Raw genomic sequence first — 19,594 nt, 5'->3', positions numbered from 1 at the left:
AAGGAAAAAAACTAAATTGTACAGTGTCTTTTAAAAATATTCACCCTATTTAGAAGTTTTCCCCTTTTATTGCTTTTCAACATGGAAATTTGGTCAATTGAATTTAATTTGCAAGGCTGATTGAGACCTGTTCACACAAGCTCTATGCTGTAATTGCAGCCAAAGGTGAATCTATGAAATACTGACTCGAAGGAGGTGAATACTTATGCAGTTTATACTTTTATTAAAAGGAATAACCTTGTAGAAATCTCTTTACTTTGACCCGAAGGAGTCTTTTTTTGTGTGTGTGTGAATTCTTGTCAAAAAAGCCTAATTTAAATTGACAGTCATTCGGTGTTGAAAAGCAATAAAAGGAGAAGGCTTCCAAGGAGTGAATACTCTTTATAAGCATTCTGTGCCAATCCATCCTTTTTCATGTTACGTTTGTCAGTGTCAGCAGTCCTTCACATCATTCCTAGGTACAAATGCGTCGCACCGTCTCTGTTCAAATTAGTCATTATGCCCTCAATAACTGTCGAGTACAGTAGATACACGAGCTGCACTGTCTCAGAGTAATGCAGGCATTGTCAAGTCTGCTCCTGACAGCTGTGGATGGGGAAAGCTACTGTGTCTTCCTGTTCTTCCCCCACATCCCGACCCGGTTTGTCCCTCAGACCTCATGACTCCAACATTCTGCCAATCAAGAATGCAACCTGTCAGCTGTAACCGATTTTCACTGCTCTCTGCAGACATGCAACTCACCATTGGGGACGTCAAACCTCATCACTCCCTGTTTGCGAGTTCAAGTCGGTACTTTACAGTGTACCATAGATCTGGCAAAATTACATGTGAAGTGTTGTAAGTAAACAGCTTAGTGCACATTTGGAGTGAAACACAAGGGAGAACAAGTGTGTCATTATTAGTATATGGTTTATTTAGATGGATGCATCAGCTAATGTGGACCATACTTGTGTTATGTTCTATTGCATTAGCTCAAGCGCTGCTCTCTGGGGAATTAGAGAATATATTGAGACAGTTTAATTAAGGAACATAATTTTGCTCTAACAGCCTTGCTAGCGGAGCATGAGATGGAGTTATGGTGCCTCCCAGTGTTTAGGTCGGCTGCTTTATGTTGTTGGCTCCCTGCTGCGTTTGTTCCGTCAGCTGGCTTGGTAAAAGGGCAACATGGAGTCTCACAGCTGAACAGAAAACGGCAACATAAACTTTGTCGGAATACTACACCCCATAACTCTGTCGTGTTAAATTGGAAAGTAATGCTTCCCACATTTGTTTTAAGTGTGGGTTACATGTGGAGTGCGTGTTGAAAAAAGTAAAAATAAAACCTGCATTTCTGTCTTTCTAGCTGTGTTTACTGGTTGGTTTGACTTATTCCAGTAGGGGATAATGCTATTCAATCTATCACTTCCAGTTCAGCAGAAGTAGAAAAAGCAGAGGCATCAATTTTTTAATGAACAGCAGCCACAAGGAATGTTTTATGGAGGAATTGCCAGTGATCTCACTTCTTTTTTCAGCAGGAAGCCCACTTAGTCTCTTGAAAGTATACCTTTCTAATAAATGTAGGAAATCAATACCTGAACTTGAGGTAGAGTATTGGTGATTATAGCATAACATAGAATTATTACACTTGTAGACTCTTTTTGTAATTGATATAATTAGCATGTTGTAATTTAAAAAGGCACAAAAATGTGAAAAGACATCAGTGGGTAAAGAATTAGCATCTAGCCAAAAAAACGTACTGTCCTATTAATCCCATTCAATTTTTCTCCACTTGGTCAACATCCAGATTCAAGTGTACTCCTCAGGCTACCATATTATATAATGTTTCTAAGTATGTAGCAAGTGTTCAGTGGGCTTATACTGTACTGCTGAAATGTTCAGCCAGTCAGAAAAGTAGAAACGTAGCTTCATAGTCATTCTGTGACAGGTTTGTAAGTAACAATGTAGATACGAGTTCCATTCAGCACAGAAAGTGTTGAGTCGGGCACACTGTTAATTAACAAATTTCTCGCATGGGCAGCTTCCCTAAACGCTGAATTTTTATACAGAGCCGATGCAGAGCCTTGACAGAAAGCTTGAGCAATGCTTTAGAATCAAAACATTCACAGCCTCTTCCTGTGAAATTGCAGTTAGAGAAGGTTGTGGCTGAATGGCCCATTTTGCACCCAAGACTAAGTGCTATTATAGTCTCTTTAAGTGTCACTGTCCTCTGCAAATATCTGCTTCAAATAAAGACCGATGCTCACTCTGTAGTGCTCCTGCACATTTGTTAGTTTTTGTGGCATTTCTGCTCATTATTTTTAACAAGGTTATGTTCTTCTCCTACTAATTTCATGTGCCTTTTCTCAAGAGATAGCCGTGTCAGCGCTCGGAAGTTTGAAGTATATTATTCACGCTAATGATAGGGTGAGTCAGTAAATAATTTCAGAGCTTCACTCCTGCACAGCACTGGATGGTTATTTGTTCAAGTCTGCGAAAATGGGACATTTAGCTGTAGAGAGACTTTCTTGGCGACAGCTAGGAGACTTTAAATTTCCAATTTGCAGTACAAATACAGCCAGTGTTTGTTTATGACTGAACGGCTAAGTGACACTGACAGTGATTTACGAAACACCACCCAAAGATGCACTGGAATGTGAGAGGAGAGGCCGCTACATTCATGCCAGACACGTAAATCTTGAGTGTGTCGGGTGCACAGTCAGACTCGAAAACATTTTTGATGTGCCCTATGTGCCAAATAATGCAGCTAGCGTTATTGAAACTGTGTCGTTACAAACATTTGCAGTACAGGTGAGGGTCTGGTGTTGCACCTGAAATGTTCGCTTGATTTTATGACTTTAATGGTTTTCCTGGCTTTGCTGCTGATCTGAGTGTGCATGCTGCTGAGAAGCTAATGTGAAGAGGATACCCTGTTGGTGTAGCCAGGCAGTGATATTAATATTTACGGAATCAAGATGCTAGCTCTCCCTTAGGATGCAGAACCAAGTAATACTCCTTCCTAAAGCAGAATATGACATGATTTAATTAATATGATTTGCCTTACTAGTGGCGTGAGCATTTCTTGTGCACCTGCAGCAACCAGATAATCAAAATTGGTTATGTGCTATATACTTGTATAATTATATATCTCAAGTAGTTAACTTTTATTTTTAACTCGGTGATTTATGTGTAACGTTCACAATTAATAGATTATCTGAAGAAGAAAAAATACCCTTGAAAACTCTCAAATTGCTGTATTTGGTTCATCAGCCCCAAACTAAAAAACATATCATGAACTGCCATATATGGCACAGACATTCAGCCAATTGTTACTTGAGAAGCTAAAAACGTGCTAAGAAATGACTTAAAATGACTGACCAATTATCAATCAAGATTATTTCCGCTGACTAATTGATTAATCGACAGTCGTCACAGCTCCATTAGCCCCCCTCATGGACAGTTGGTACCAGACCAGCTTGAATTTTATTTGTATGAAGCGTTACTTCCCTGTGATCTTCAGCTGTTAGCTGGCTGTTTGTCCTCAGAAGTCAAGTAAGAATATACAGCTGATAAAGGAAAATTTAAAAAATAAATAAAATTGTGGTAGAGAACATTTGCAAAATCCTTCCTTCTGTGCTACTACGAATCTTGGCTCGCAGTTACATCCTGCATCACAAAAATCTTGTTAAACTTTGATATGTAAAGTCAGTTGAGGATTTCCACGCAGGAAAATAATCTTCATCTTAATTAGTCATTTAGTCATTACAGAGCCCTCGAATCAAGTTTTGCTAAGACATGCGAATCATCCTGCCTACAGGGTGAGATTATGTACAGTAACCTGTTTCCAGCACAGATTAGCGTCTACATACTTTTGTGATATTAATGGAGTGATCTGCCTCGTTATGAGTTGGTTGTGAAAGATTCCAACACAGACTTTGAAACTGTAAGGAGAAACTGTAAAAGAAAAAAATGCCCAAGTGACATCTCTTGCTTTGATTCCTCAATATGAAACTCTTAATGTAAATGTGAATGGCATATGAGTTAAGAAAGTGTTTTCCACCTCAATTTACTGCATATTTGGATATCAAGTCCTATCCTCTTATGTTTAAGTCTTTATAAATCCTGGCCAAAACCACTTGAGCCTGCTGCTGATCTAGAGTAGCAGTAGCAAGTCTCATTTCACAGAAACACAGGGCTGCCACTGACATGCCTGGAGGCTTGCGCACAAGTAACCAAGGTCACAAAGCCCCAGCCACAATACGGCTACTTCTCTCCTTGGAGCAGCAGGCCTAGCTGTCAGCTTCTGACACTCAGATGCTAACTCATCTCCTGGGGGTTGAATCCCTACCCGGATCCCACCATTCTCGATATCTGAAGGGATGTCAGCTCGCTGTCTTTGCTTTCCTCAGAAAATATGCGCAATAAGTACTGCTCCTGCACTAATAGGAGTTAACTTAGTGGACTACTGAGTCAGATATGCCAAGTACACAGTCTGCAACCATCTGCTAATAGTTGAGAGCATCCCAAGGGACTCGGCTAAGTAAACCTAAACCAGAGATCGAGATGTTGTTGTCTTTTCTCAATAAGGAGACAAGCACTTTAAATGTTGTGCTGTTCTCCAGAGAGGGGAAAATACAAGCACGGCAAGAAAGATGTTTCAGGATACAGACGGGCGATAGAGGGTAGACAGAGAAAAGGAGAGTGGTGGTGCTACATGGACAGTGTATGTGTGTATTTTCTCTCCTCATTTTTAACACTTGGAAAAAAAGGGAGGCATCTGGAGCATTAAATCCTTTGATTCTTTCACAGATGGACTATTTTTCTTTCCCAGGCAATTTTGAAAGACTTGTATGAAGATGCTGTCCCCAGTTCATCTGCCCTCTCCCATGACCCCATGTGACCCCCATGGGTGCATGCTTGACTTATTCAACTGGGAAACCTTGACAGCAGTCCTCTTGCTTTACAGGCTATCCTGGGATCTCTACCCAGTCTCTTATCCTATCAAAGCTGTTCAATCCTTTATATTTATGGCAGGGATCCACCTAAGCAGCTTTGTTGCTAGTGTGCCATGCGGCGAACCGTATTGATGTTGCAGGAGAAACCTGAATACAGCTAGTTTTTAAATACAGGCGAGAAGAAAACACAAAACCCCAAAAGCCATATTACTGATGCTGCTTTCCTCTATGGATTGGCAGAAGCCAGTGCTTTCATCAAATATGAATGAATATACTGTACGCAGCATTCAGACTTACAGACTTTTGCTTACCCTGCTGTGCAGCATCATTATGCTGAATTTTTAAACTTTCTCCCTCTTTTTTTATTTATTTGTAGTTGGATCTAACACTCTTGTGAGCTCAACAAAGCTTTGACAGAAGTGCAGTCTCACAGCACTTCACTCTCCCCAGGTCTTGGAAATGTTTATGAATACACGGAGTGAAAACAACAAAAAAAATGTCCTTTCCAAATGGCCCCTTTGACCCAACCCATGTAGAGCACCTGCAGTGTTCGAGCTGTTTGCCTGACCACGGTATGAAAGAGGCCTGTGTTGGACAGTGGAGCCAGGGGACACTGGTGCCTGTGTCTGCCTGCGTGGATGTGTCTACGTACTGGATGTGTTTATGGAGACGAGCTGGGAAACTCTGGGAAGGGGGCTGTGGAAACGTGGAAAAAAAAAAGTGGAGTAGTTGTACTCTGGAGAGTGTGGTGTACTGTACTGTATGATGGATACTCCTACCCATTTTATATTTAGCAACACTGCTTAATGTACTTGACTTTGATTTTAAGGTGTGCTACAGACTGATGCCATTTCAATCAATCGATATAGATGTGGTTCAGTAAATGTCCACATAACCTCTCAATAGACTACTAAAGTGAACCATAGGGGATAAGAGTGCAATTTAGTCTTCTTCTAAATTGCGAAATACAAGGCGATGAACTGCTTCCGTGACACTCTCCTGAAGCTTTATCACTCCAAGGTGGGTTGTTGCGTCTGGCTCTTTTCCAGCACTGCCTCTCTGAAGTTGCTTTTCTGCCGTCAATCTTAGCACAGACTTCAGAATCTGACAGGAAATATGGACTTTAAAGTGAGGGGTGTTCAGTGTCTTTTATTCTTCTTTGAGAGCTATCATTAGATTGATTTTAATAGTAGGAAGTTTTATAATCATTTTTATGTGCGTTAGGTCCTCACCCCTGCAAATTGATCCAGAGATCCTGTTGCTATGGAAGACTTGCCACAAATGCAAATGGGATCAGGGAGCGAAGATTACTGCCAAAGCCGTTGTCTGATCCTGATGTCTAATTCTTCACCCAATACGACCTTATTGCCTCAGAGCTTTTGATTGTTGTGTTATGCTTATATCTGTCAGCTACAGCAGGACACAGTGGCATTACCCAACACTATGTCAATAGAGGAGATGAGCCGTCAGAGGAGCTAACAGCGACTCTAGCTGTCCTAGTGTAGCATGCCTGCCAGGCTTTTTCCGAATGTTTTTGACTACAAACCCTCATTCAGCCTGACTACAGCCAGCAGCACACATTAAGTCCACCAGCCTCATCTCCTGCACTGGCAGACTGCAGTGCAGTCTAAACAGCCGTAGTCTAATGCAGAGTCTGCTGGTGGCCCGGCACCACTGATTATTTTCACCATTCTCTCTTAACCCTTCTCTGAAATCTGTTTTGTAGGTCAGAAGAAAGTACAACAGCCTGGTGGAGGTAGTCAGGCTCATGTAGTGAGTAAGAACACCAGCTGTAGCTAAATTTAGCTTTGGTGAATAAGCACATACTTCATCACCTGAATGTTGCTGTGTTAAAATGAAGAGGTTTGAAATCCTCCACAATATTTTGTCACACAGTACAGTGAAGTTCATCTGGATCATGCTTACATAATCACTTGTTTTTGAATTCCCTCTACCACACGGTATCGTCTCGTATCCTGGATTTTGACCCGTGCAATGACCCCCCCCCCCCCCCCCCCCCTTTTTTTTTTGATCAGTTGACTGCCTGGTTGTCTTACTGGCATATTGACTGTTCACACAGCTCAAAACAGTAAGGTGATCGAAACACTACAGCCATGACTAAAAAAAACTGTGCCCCCTGACTTTCACTGCTCCACAATCTGTCCTCTCACCACTGACTCTCCTTGATCTCAGTGTGGTTCAGCTTTCGCTCACCATATGGACCAACCTGTTTTCACAACAATAGTACCCACGCTGTTGAGACCGACATGTGTTTTGGATATTTACACCTCAGGAGTCACCAGTGAAATGAGTTTTTAAAATCTTTTTATAATCAGCTTGCATTAGGCCCAGTCTGGTAGCTGTAGCTACACTAACCCCCAGCAGTTGTACTTCTAATTAGCTCTGATGTCAGTTAATGTGATCGGCCTCCTGGCCATGAAGCTGTAGCAACAACCGCTGAGATATAAAACTATTGGAGGCGACTTAAGGCAAAACACGGAGGAGTAGTTTAGTTCTGTCAGTATGTCATGAAGAGCTGCTGACTTTAAAAGAGCCAGATTGTAGTCTGAAGAGTATCGATTGATCTTAATTTTCTGTTTGACTCACTTTGGGTTTCTGGTGATTGTTGGCCAGTAAGCAGCATGATTCATTGTCTCTCAGCGTGTGAAACTACAGAAAAAAAGCTGATCAGCGACTGTCTCAATCTTTCACAGTATACCTATTGTGTGTGTGACGCATACTTTGTGCATTTCTCTTTGAGCTCTGTTGACAGCATTGTAGACTACTTAGTTAAAATACAGAGAAGCGTCCTCCTCTATTCAAGGCCAGTGCTCTGCAAATGCTGCAGTGAGCACCTGGTCTTGTGACATTGTGTCCTTGGCAGAGAAATTCACACAGTTAACCCAGAACATCTCCCATTTTTTAGAGCTAAAACACAACTCAAGTGAGTGACTTTTACTGACGGCTAAACAGATGGCTCTAAACTAAGATTTTTAACAGCAAGGACAGAAGAAAAAAATACATTAAGATTCTAATGTCAAATAACAGAAAGGTGAACGGCTCACACTGCATTTGTGACAAAGAAGCCGAAATGGTCATAATCACACCCACACTGCTTCTAAGGAATGTCCTAATGATTCAGTAGTTCTACATAGTCCTGTGTGATCATGAGTCCAGCCAATCGATTGAGGCTGAGCTGTAACCTTTGGCTTTTTTCTTGCTCCTCTTAAATGTGCACTTTATCACAATGAACAGAAAAGGAAATCTGACAACGCGAGTACATTTCTGGTCTTGTGCTTTTTTTCTGCTGCTGACAGTGCAGCTTAAGGACACCTTTTGGATTGTCAGTGAGCAGAATTTTTGCTCACTTGCAACAATCCCATCATTTTGCTGTTGGTCCAGAGAATCGGCATTTCTATCCATCAGACTGCCACAGTGCTGTTGTAGGAAACTGGTGAAGGGCTTGTGAACCTGAGGTTACAGGTAACGCTGAGGCTTTTCAGTACTTTGTCTTTAAAAGGTAGTATATACAGTGCAGAACTTTGGGCTCATTGTCATGCTGAAGAATGTATCTAGGACGTATCCAACACCGCCCCGATGATATTACTTGAGGGATAAGCATCTAAATTTCATTGTACCCTTGCAATGACAATAAAGCTTCATGTCTTAAATGTACAAAGTGCCTGAAACCTTTACACAGCTCTGAACTGTATGTGTAAGTCAAAAATGAATTTTCCTGATGTCTGTTAGATGAAATAGCAATGCCTGGTCCAGTCGGTGCAAATGCGCTACTCCGGTGAGCCTACTCAGCATGCAGTCCTGCAGTGGATATGATCAATTTCAGTCCTCAAGGGGGAGATATAAGCTAGTTAAAGCTAAGCAGACTATGTCCATGTCAGCAGTAGTAAACAAACATGACGTCCATGGAGGAAAGTGTGCTGCTGTGTTACTGCACTCAGAGCGCTAAGTAAAGAAAAAAGCAAACAGATATAATGCTGAAATGCTCACAGTGGAAGGCAGAGAATTCCAGTCTGAATTTAAAATTGACAAAGTTCACCTGGAGCTTCTGGTTAGCGTGATTATTTTCACAGACGTGACCCCAAGCGATGGCAGTTACCTTGACAGTTAACGATCTTGTTATTTCATGTTATAGTGACCTTACCTGCAATGCCCAGACTGCAGATGGCACATTAACATAATACTTTCTCTGGTGGCATGCAGTAGAAAGCTACACTGTGAAACACACTGTCCTTGTGTATAGCCTCAGATTGGTATTACAGCTGCTTTGGGGGAAATCTCCAAAGTTCAGAAGAAGTGAATTTGAAAATCTACCACCCTCCTCTCTTGCTAACAACACAAGCGTGTGTTTTTAAACATGCAAAGATAGTCAAGCTAAAAGTCAATGTTCATTCATGGCGTCACTCAGGATTCAAACCTCGGTCTCCCCTGTGAAAGTCCTCAGTCTAACCCACAACATCCTGTTTTCACTGCTCATTTTGTTTTCATTTATATGATGATCTCTGATCAGTGAAAAATCCCTGTGAATTTTCAAAAACCTGAAAATTCAGGCAAGAGGAGTCGCAGAAGTCTAAGTTCCTCTTAAAACCACTCCAATTACAGTATGGTTAGTAGAGGTTAGTGTGACCTTTTTGCCCAGTGATGCCAAAAAAAGTACTGCCTACCCCGGCGTTAACATCACAGCACAAGAAGTTGCATTTCCTGCTGTTTTAAAATCAAACAATGTATTTTCTGTAGTAAAACAAAAATAACGAATAATAGTGTACATTTGTAAGTTTTACATTTGACAAGTGAATCTCTGAACTGTAAATCCTCAGTTCACTGTTTTAGTTTCAGGCAGGCAGGAGCATGGCTGTAGTTTGTTTCTCAAAATGGAATATCCATTTTCTGTGGTAAAATAATGTGTGAAAAATGTCATAATGCTTTTTCTCCCGACACAACAAAACCTTAAATGTGTGATGCAGCTTTTTTCATCCCTGCTGCTTTTTGTATACAAGCGAAAGTAGTAGGAAGAGGGAAGAGGACGGCGGTTTGATTTATTGTTCCATCGAAACCAAATGTTCACCAATCACTTAATTGTTGTGTAAGGCATTACAGTGTTGATACTTAATGGACATGAACAGAGGAATTTGTTTCTCAGTCTACACATAGAACTCTGTCAAGAAGCACTCTGATTTACATCTGTATAACCATGAGCTGCTTTGCAGAATTTCTATTTTATCGTAACGAAAGATTACGATCAATTCTTTTGTAATTACCTTTTATTTGTTTTCCTTTGGAGGCTTAAGCTAGGCCATTTACAGATAACACTCGCTACTGAGATTAATTTATTGACTTTGTTGGATTTGGTGATCAAAAAATAAAAATGTGTCATGCTTATTTCAGGTGTTTTGTTTGTGCATTCAGAACAGGCCCAGCATATTTGCATGTGCGTAGTGCAGTGTACTCATTTCTCACACTTTTAGAAGCAAGACTGGCTTGTTCATCTCTCAACAGGATCGGTTTGGGAAATGGACAGATGGGAGATAGGCCCACTCATGCTGCCCCAAAGTCTGCCCCAGCTGCTTGGAGATATTACGCTTCGTGTGTGCTGATTAATAGCTCCTCAGCAACACGTCATACTTAGTTTCAACCAGTTGCAGAAACGACTTGGGGACCAAAGAAGCAGCCGATGATAAAATGCATGGCCTGTCTCGTACCGACAAGTGCACACAGTCAGAGTTGGCCTCTTGGGTGACTGATGGTGTTTGCAACTACTTACTACCCTGCTGGGTCAAATGGGGAATCCTCACTGTGACCCAGATAAGCTGTTTGGATTAAGACTTGTTAAAGTAATTTATTATATTTCCATGTTAGCAACATTGTTTTGGCTTTTCCAGCTCTTGCTTAGTGTGGTGCTTCTTTAGGAAAATAGTACTGTGAAATGGCCTAGTTAGTTAGTTTGGACACCAGCTGAACTTGTGACGCTTTATTATCCCCCGCCTCCATGAAGTGGAAAAGGGGGATATAGGTTTGGCCTCCGTCCGTCCGACATGAAGGGGACAGCTTTTCTCGGAAACTATTACAGCTAAGATTACGAAATTTAGTGCGTAGCTTCACACCATGGACACCTTGATCAAGTTCGAAAATGAGACCTGTGCAATAATATTTAACAGAGTTATGGCCCTTGATCACTATTTTGGATATAGACTCACAGACATCACATGTGGCGGGGGATATTGATGACCATGTCGTCTTGTTTGTATATGGTGTAATGAAGTATTTTTTTAAGGCCACAGTCTAGCTTGTTTCAAATAATTAGTGCTGTTTCCTGTTGCTATGCTTCTATGCTTTGTATATGTACTCTGTCTTGAATTTGAAACGTTTCTTTTGACTGTTACTTGTCAACTAATATATCCATACTCTTTGTCTTACAGGTGAACCACGCAAGTTTGACCCAAACTTCAGTGGGCCTGTTCAGAACAGGTACGCAACAGCTGCACTTCTTGCATGTCAAATAACTTCACAAAACACATTTGAGATGCATTTAAGCATCACTCACAGGAGCCCGTTCATACCAGAAAGAAAATGAGGGTTGTTTTTTTTTTTTTTTTTTAAATTCTCCTGCCTTGTATTAGAGTGGAAGCAGAAATCTGTCTCTTTTTTTAGAAATATGTTTTGTAATTTGTGTGAACTGACCTCCCAAACATCTGACTCTTGCATGTCTATTGATTTTGCTCATTGTATAATCTTTTTGGCACCCACCCCTGTCCGGGTGGTGACAGATTGATTATTTGTCACACTACATTAATAAAGATCGAGGTTTGAGCGCTGGCAGCTCTCTCCACTCCACCACGCAGATCAATGGCCATAAGTCAAGCTGGTGGCTGCAGTTAACCCAATGACACACATGTTGCTAGCCAGATACAGTGAACGGATGTAGCCTACCTTAGGAAAGTCAGAAGAGTCGATACTTCGGTACCAAGTCGATGCCAAAATTCTGAAAACAAGACAGTACTTGTTTTTCTAAGGTGCCAAAAAAACAAAGGTACCATAGACACTGTAGGTACTGCAGACATTGCATAATAACTAATCTATTTCATTATTTATTTCAGTTGTTAGCTATAATAATGAACATGTTGTCTAAATATTCATATTCTGATTGGACATACATGATTAACACACTACAATGCAATAATAAACAAATGACTAAATCTAAACTCATTGCAAGTTTGTCAAATTGTCCAAATAACAACCTAATTTATTTATGACTTCCCTAATTACTGGAAGTGAAACACATGTGATGATAATCAAACTGCTGTGGGACTTTATGAACAGAAAGATAAAAATATGACTGCGATGGAGCTGAGGACTTAACCTCAGGACACCCGTCCTGTAACAAATGATTTTAACTGCAACCTATGAACTATGACTCTGTATGAGACAAGCGCTGTCTGAAGTGAACACACTGTGACCTGTTCTGAACCTGTCCCCATATTTATAGTTATGGGTAATAAATTACGTTACCTGTGCTATTCTGCTTTTCCATGTGTGAAAAGGAGCTCAACTGTCCTGCTCTGGAAACGCCCACATGGCTGCTGTATGATGCTGTAGCTTTTAATAAACTCAGAGAAAACACTCCTACAAACAACTGGAAACAACAAACTGAGCTTCAGTTTCTGTTAACTTTTGTTTTAAAGAAACATTCATTATTGGTGGGTCTGATTAATCTGAGCTGTTCAGGTCATGTTCCCATCGCAGCAAAGCTTTATCTTGAGAGACGTTTCAGTTCTTAACCTAATAGATGTGATGAAATTGTAGTGCAATGTGAATGAGGTCGTCGGCTTGCAAAGTTTGTCTTTTGTGCTCTCTGTGATTATATTTTTTGGGCCAATATTGGTGCTGAAATGTGATAAAAGCATTCCCCAATTCACTTACTGTCTATTGTTGTGACTGCATGCAGTTCTGACCGATCTGCTGAAAGTGAGATGTCATCGCAACTTCTACAGCAAAGTGTCCAAAATTGTACTATAGAAATTAAACTGAGATGTTCAGTTGTTGTTAGAGTAATGGAGAAGAGTTGAGGTCTAAAAGGGGCTGTATTGTTTGTGAATTGCGACAGCTGCGTATGTTGTAAAAATGCTCTATGCAAAACATTCATAAAGGCTAATGTTAGTGTTTGAATTAGAATAACGGTAGTTTGGAATTTGAGCTTGGTGCTGCTCACAGTGTTCGTAGATGCTGTCATTCAGACTGTTAAGCTGTATTGCAGTATATTCTGAAATTTTAATCTACATTTTTAAAAATGTTCTTTCTTTTTTGTATCGAATTTGTTACTGACATTTGTAGCGTTTTTATTTATTTAACCTTTATTTAACCAGGTAAAAGAAAAAACCCATTGAGATCAAGATCTCTTTCACAAGGGTGACCTGGCCAAGAGGTCAGCAACCTTTCAGCGGTAATAGTACCAACTAACACATTTCTGGTGCTGTGACATGCCTAAATCGCACATTCCCTGCTATAGTAGGGAGATTTAAATGCCTCTTGTTTTGCGACCAGCAGCAACTTATCTCCTGATGATGGCTATAACTCTACACATGTTAGAAGTCATTGTTGTTTGCATTGATTAGATTTGTCAACCCTCAGTTTAATATTTACTGTGTAATAGATGTTCTATCTTCTAATGCAAGGATGAGGACTTGGATATATGATTTGTTTCCACATGCATATATTATGTTTTTTAATTGGCATAGAACAATCACTGTTTTAACATTTACATAGGCTGTGACTGAGTTAAGTGAAATAAAAAATGATGATAATAATAATATAACAAAAAATAAAACAATGCCAATGAGGAAATAAGAGTTTTCTCTACAAATTTCTGTCTTTGAAATCTGTCGGTCGTTTACGTATAGCTGAGGAGCAGCATTTAAGTACACATATCATGAAGCAAGTTAAATAAACTAATGACAATTAAAAAAAGAAAACCAACCCTTGTCACCAGATGTGCAATATAACTTATATTCTGCATTGCAGCATTTATTTGTTTCAGTGTTCATTGCAGCTTGAATTCCGTGTTAAATAAAGTATGATTGGTTAAAACACATTACATTGGTTTAGACAAACTTACAAACTGATGTAAGAAGTCTAAAATGATGTGATGTGTAGATGTGATCATTTCCATTTAGGAATCCAGAACTGTAAACTTTGAGTTGGTTGGTTTTGCCTTTGGAATATCAATAAGGAGGATTTTTAAAATGAATTTTCCATTTTATGACTACCTGATTTCATAGTACAATGGAGAGCAGACTTGAGCAATAAAGCAAAACCTCTTGAGGGTGTCACCATAGGCTTTTCTTGATGGTTTAGTCATTTGCTGAGGTAATGTAGGCTCTAATCTCTTTTATGTTCGATGTCAGTTTGGCAGGCTGCTGTGAAGGCATGTTTCAGTCCTCCTGTGTCTCTTTATCCCCACCCTCTCCAGCCCATTTCGCTGCTACAGCTGGGTGAAGGCACCAAGGATACTTTGATGTTTCTGTGGCCCAGAGGCTTTTCTTAATGAGAACGGAGAGACAACCAACTCTGTGGTCGTCTTGTTTTCATGCAAGCTCAAAGCCTAAATGAAGAAGCTGTATCTGGTTATTGAGCAGTCCTCAAAAGGCCATACAGAAGAGGACGTGGTGTCGTGATAATTTTGTTTGGCTATGGCTGTAAACTGACAGAGAGGCAATCAGTGTTGAAAGTATACACAACTGCACAACAATGTAATCATTCCTTTTTATAGTGTTCCCTCAGAGTGTGATTAGGTGTAAATGTGCACCTTAAGTATAAATCCAGCATGTGTGAAAACTCACCTAAAGGAGCCTTGTGCTTGTCAGGGAAACTGCTCACTTGGGCAATTGTTCCTCATGGCTCTCATGACCGTGTGAAATATTCCTTTTGTGTGCAAATCTGGCTCCTTTTCCTGTAAGTGTCTGTTACAGAGCAGGGACAGTCTGGCAGATTCACACCACAATGGCACCCACGCTATTCTGTGGCACTTGTGCCATCTGTGTCACCTTGGCTCCTGCAGAATATCAGCGTTGCAAATATAACACTGACACAAAAGTTTTCCATTGCACTGACAAAGCTTCCAGTACCGATTTTTTTCCTCTCCCTTTTATTCTTTCAAAGCAGCACTGCCTGCCAACACAGTACACAAGCAGGGCAATGCTCGGTCCCTGAGTAAGTACGTGGAAGTGACATCTAAAGAGATCCAAAGTTTGGGAGTGAGGCCAAGCAGGAATCCACATAGATTTTGTTTAACTGTTTCCCCGAGATAAGACAATGAAGGAGAATTGTTTTCACTCTCCTCACCTTGTCAACTTCCTGTCAGTGCTGACCTTTGCATGCTTCAAAGGTGACTTTGTTTAAGCACTGTGGTGCTGTGTTTGCACTTTGTCTTTAAAAAAAAAAAAAAAAATGCGGCCGAGTCTATACGAGGGAGTTGGAAAACGCAACAGATCTACAGTAACAGTCACATTAAAGCAGAGGAGAGGCAGCTCCATCTTAAGACTCCCAGCTCTCATATCTTCCCCTCTGATCACCTCGGATGTGTGGCTGAGTGATAGCTAACTTATTTACCAGTTGAAGGATGAAAAGGAATTCAAAGATAAGATGCAACAATCACCATAGCAACGCAGACTGCTCTTTTTGAATGAAGTGAAATGATACTCCCTTGTCTCCCTTTGTTAATAACACACACACAATCTCGCCAACAGTTTTGCAGCTAGTGTAGCAGGTTGTCTTTATCCACATCATATCCACTGTCGGTGTAAAACTGTGGCTGTCTTCACTTAGAGCTGTGCCCATTTTAGCTTCCTTTGTTTCTCCGTTATCTGCGAGACATAATTGCTCTGCCTCCAGAAAAACATTTTCACCTTGATATGTGTCACAAGTCGCCAAGCTTATTTCACATGGCAACTCCTTATTTACTTCTTTCCATGTCATTCCTGTGTCTATTATTTTATTTTATATTATTACTGTTTCCTACGTTGAAGAGTGATCTGTTTCTCAGTGGTCAGCTCACACTTTTGAGATCATTGTTAATCAAAATGTGCTCCCTCTTCTGAAAAGCTCTTATCCGTTAATTCACAGATTCACTGATTAAGTAATTAGATATTTATTAATTCACACGTATCTAATTAAATGAAAAAAAATGTTTCAGGAAGAAGAGAGGATGATCAGCAAGCAGATGCAACTGCTACCCAAATCCAAGGAACTTAAATCTTCACCCGTTTCTTGTCTACTGGAAAGGAATTTATGTATAAATGTTCAGGGTAATTTTTATTTCTAGGTCATTCGTTTTATGAAGGCTTAAGCCCCATACACATACAAAATGTTGTAATGAATTTGCTTTATTCCATACATTTCTACAATACCAACCGACCGCTCTTAAAGTTAAATCTAACAATTATCCATTATCGATTAATCTTCCAATTAATTTCTCTGTTAATCATCTTAATGATAGTTATGAATCTTAATTAACCCTCTGAACCCAAAAGAAATCGCTAGTGGGTTTAAAAATCATCTTTTTTTTTTTTTGAAAAATCTACAAAGATGCAGCATTTTTCCTTATCAACTGAAAAACAGTGCTGTTCAGTCAATAAAATGAACCAAGCCTAAACTTGATTTAAGACATTTCATCCAAGCGATTTGGTTCTGCATGTGTCTTTTATGTTTGCTTTAAACAATTCCTGTAAAAACCCAAAAACTGAACTGAGAAGTCACGATGCACAGTTACAAGACAGAAATATAAAAGTTTGGCTGGACTGCAGGGTGTTTAGAGAGGAGACAAGCATGGGAACAAATGAAAGTAGTGAAATATCTATAATATGTAGAGACAGCATTTATTTTGCCATGAGCACTTGAACAATGTTTTGCATGTTTCCTGATATTTAAAATTTCTGTAAAATAAACAAAGAAATTCAACTTTAGGTTGTTTTCTGTAAAATTTGTGGTGGTACGCACTTGTTATTCTAAATACAACCTTTTTTTCTTCTTTTTTTTTAAACTGTTTTCTCTACTTCTAGACTTGGCTGTACTCTTTCCATAGAAGTGCAGGAATTTATTTTTTAATGGAAAATGAGCAAACATTGAATCAAAAAGCAGAAAATAACTGACTAGAAACTCCACAGGATGTTTTGTTTAATTGACCAACATCCATGCTGTTATTTCTGAGGGAAAAAGACTACACGCAAAGTTGTAACCAACAAGTTTTTGCCTGTCTTTTTTTCTGTCGGTAAAAGAATCCATTAATTAGTTAATTATTGCTGCTCTACTTTCAGTCTTTCGTCGTCAAGCGTTTTCTAGTCGAGATGTTTGCTGGCAGTTACAGATGGTCCATGGGTCAATTATCATAAACTCCAAATGTTCCACGTTATGAGTGGCAAAATCACATTTTGAATTTGCAAATATCCTCAGTTTTGGTGTAATTCAGATAATAGAGGCGATAATGGAGCCATCCTATTCCGAAATGAGAAACGAGGAGCAGTAGCAGCCCTGCTGGGACACAAACGATTTCCAGTTGCCTGTATTGCTAAGTTCAGCAAACCAATCTACCAGAGCGGCCTGTTAGCATAGATTGCAAGCTTTACTGCAGTTATTAATGCAGGGCCATAAAAATTATCTCTTAATTGCAGCTGCACTTGCAAACAGTCCAGGATAATTTACAGCGCAAGCTTGAATTACACAGCTGACCCTAAATCTGAGAGGCTAAACGGAGCATACAGTCTAAATAGTTACATTTGTTTCCGAGCAAAAAATGCATTTAATATACTTGTTTACGTCTTAATGTAAATGCATTAGTGCCTATTTACATCACTATTTGTATGAGTTCCTACGTGGCTGATGTATTGTGTGTGCATCTCCTTTCTAGTCTGTCTTGAGCGTCTGCTAGGTAATTGTGAAATGGTATTTGGAGGCTGAGGAGCAATGGTGTCTGTATGCAGCCATGGAAGCATACAGCATACAAAACAAGGACAGTCCACTGTTCGAAGAACTACACAGAGGAAAAGCTGTCACATCTCCGACCTTCAGCCTCTTGAAAGCTGGGGGAGATGAGTGTCTCGAGTCAGTTTTGCTAGCATATGCTGCAAGGAGGAGGCTACACGTGTCCCCTGTATGGTACTACCAGGCACAGCGGACTGGCTTCACTCGTGACTCGTACCTACAGTCTGAATAGTTTTGAATAGGATGGACAGCTTTTCTCAGAGCAGAAAAGAGGGGAAAAAGCTTGTTATGGGAAGACACTGAGCCCGTGAATAGAGTCACAAAGAAAAACTCAGAGATGCTGTTTTAAACCAGCAGAGTAAGGCTTCTGTGGAGTGAGAGGGGATCTTCAAATAGCTGTCTCCGTGCCTGTGGGACACTTAACTCTTGGGGGGGACTCAGAGTCTCATCAAGAAGTCAGTAGAGCTCTACTGCAGTTTCTTTGAAAACATACAGATGACGCTTTGTCATGCCTAGAAGCCAGAACTGCATCTAGTCATAGAGCTGAAGCTCATTTTCCATCCAGCAGCTATATCATGATTACCAAAAATGACATGGTTAAATACACAATGCACATTTATTTCTCCTCGAGGTGAAGCAAATTCCCAAATCTTCTCAGGCATGCATGATTAATCTATTTGCTAATGTTGCTAAATGTGCACCCAACAGCTAACCATTCATAAATAAATGTATTTCTCTGTTGTAATTTTGGATTCAATATGTCACGTTTATTCTCATGTGTTTTTTTATTTCTCTCCAGGAGCTGCACCGATGTGGTTTGCTGCGTTATCTTTGTCGTTGTCATCCTTGGCTACATCGCTCTGGGTACCGTGGGTGAGTTTCTCACATTGTACCACTGATTACATCACGCAAACTTTCATAACACGTGCAGCACTGGTGATGGGTTTGGCTCCGGTCTGGAAAAGTGAATTGCTGACTTTTCCCTGATTCTTCCAGATTGAACAAAGCAAAATCTCCCGCTGATATTGTGAAAAGCAAGGTGAATGCGAAACATGTGCTCCGCTTGTGAGGCTTTGTCTGACAGTAATTTGACAAAATCTCAATTTACCACACACAAAACCGGCTGCGTATCTCCACAGGATGCACCAGAGAAAACAAGCTGTTTTTTGTTGTTGTTTGTTTGACTTGTTCATAATTTCTTGGTGGGTTATCCAACAAAATGTCTGTTTGTGAAAAGTGTGGGGGAGTCGAGAAACGCAGCTCCAGCAGAGAATGGGCTTTTCTTATAATAAGTAGGACTTGAGCCGCAACCTGCAGCACACTCTGGTCGTGTAAATCTGGTTTATGTCCCAGTCAGGTTTTGACTAGGTGACTAATGACTCCCCTGGCCTAAATGTCTTGTAGCTGTTTTCTTTAGTGTGACAGAGAATCCACTTTGTCTGCAACTAACGGCACGTAGTAAACCTCCCCATGAGCTATTATTTCCTTTTTCTTTATTTTTTTCTTTGTCTTTTCATCCAGTTATTTCCTGGTTCCATTTAACATCTTCTTCCTTTCTGCTTTTTACTCGGAAGCCTACCTTGTTGCTACTTTTCTTCATTCCTCCTCGTGCAAATATATATACCACGCCTTCTGTTATATCCAGCGCACATAACCGCAAATTTCTTTTCCCCTTG

At 40.2% G+C, this 19,594-nt stretch overlaps 1 protein-coding gene across 5 annotated transcripts in view; it reads left to right on the top strand.

The window, feature by feature from the left end:
• The window catches only part of slc44a5b (solute carrier family 44 member 5b), a 39,963-nt gene that overhangs the window by 3,073 nt on the left and 17,296 nt on the right, over positions 1 to 19,594 (top strand). For all 5 annotated transcript variants that reach the window (XM_022210106.2, XM_022210105.2, XM_022210108.2 and 2 more), the window contains exons 2-3: positions 11,366 to 11,414; positions 18,718 to 18,791. In XM_022210106.2, coding sequence (XP_022065798.1) covers positions 11,366 to 11,414; positions 18,718 to 18,791 — 123 coding nt within the window. The remainder of the gene's footprint in view (positions 1 to 11,365; positions 11,415 to 18,717; positions 18,792 to 19,594) is intronic.

Source organism: Acanthochromis polyacanthus, chromosome 4 (genome assembly GCF_021347895.1).
Source record: "Acanthochromis polyacanthus isolate Apoly-LR-REF ecotype Palm Island chromosome 4, KAUST_Apoly_ChrSc, whole genome shotgun sequence".
Lineage (NCBI taxonomy): Eukaryota > Metazoa > Chordata > Actinopteri > Pomacentridae > Acanthochromis > Acanthochromis polyacanthus.
Note: the sequence above shows the minus strand (reverse complement) of the source record. Positions and strands in the feature narration are given on the sequence as shown.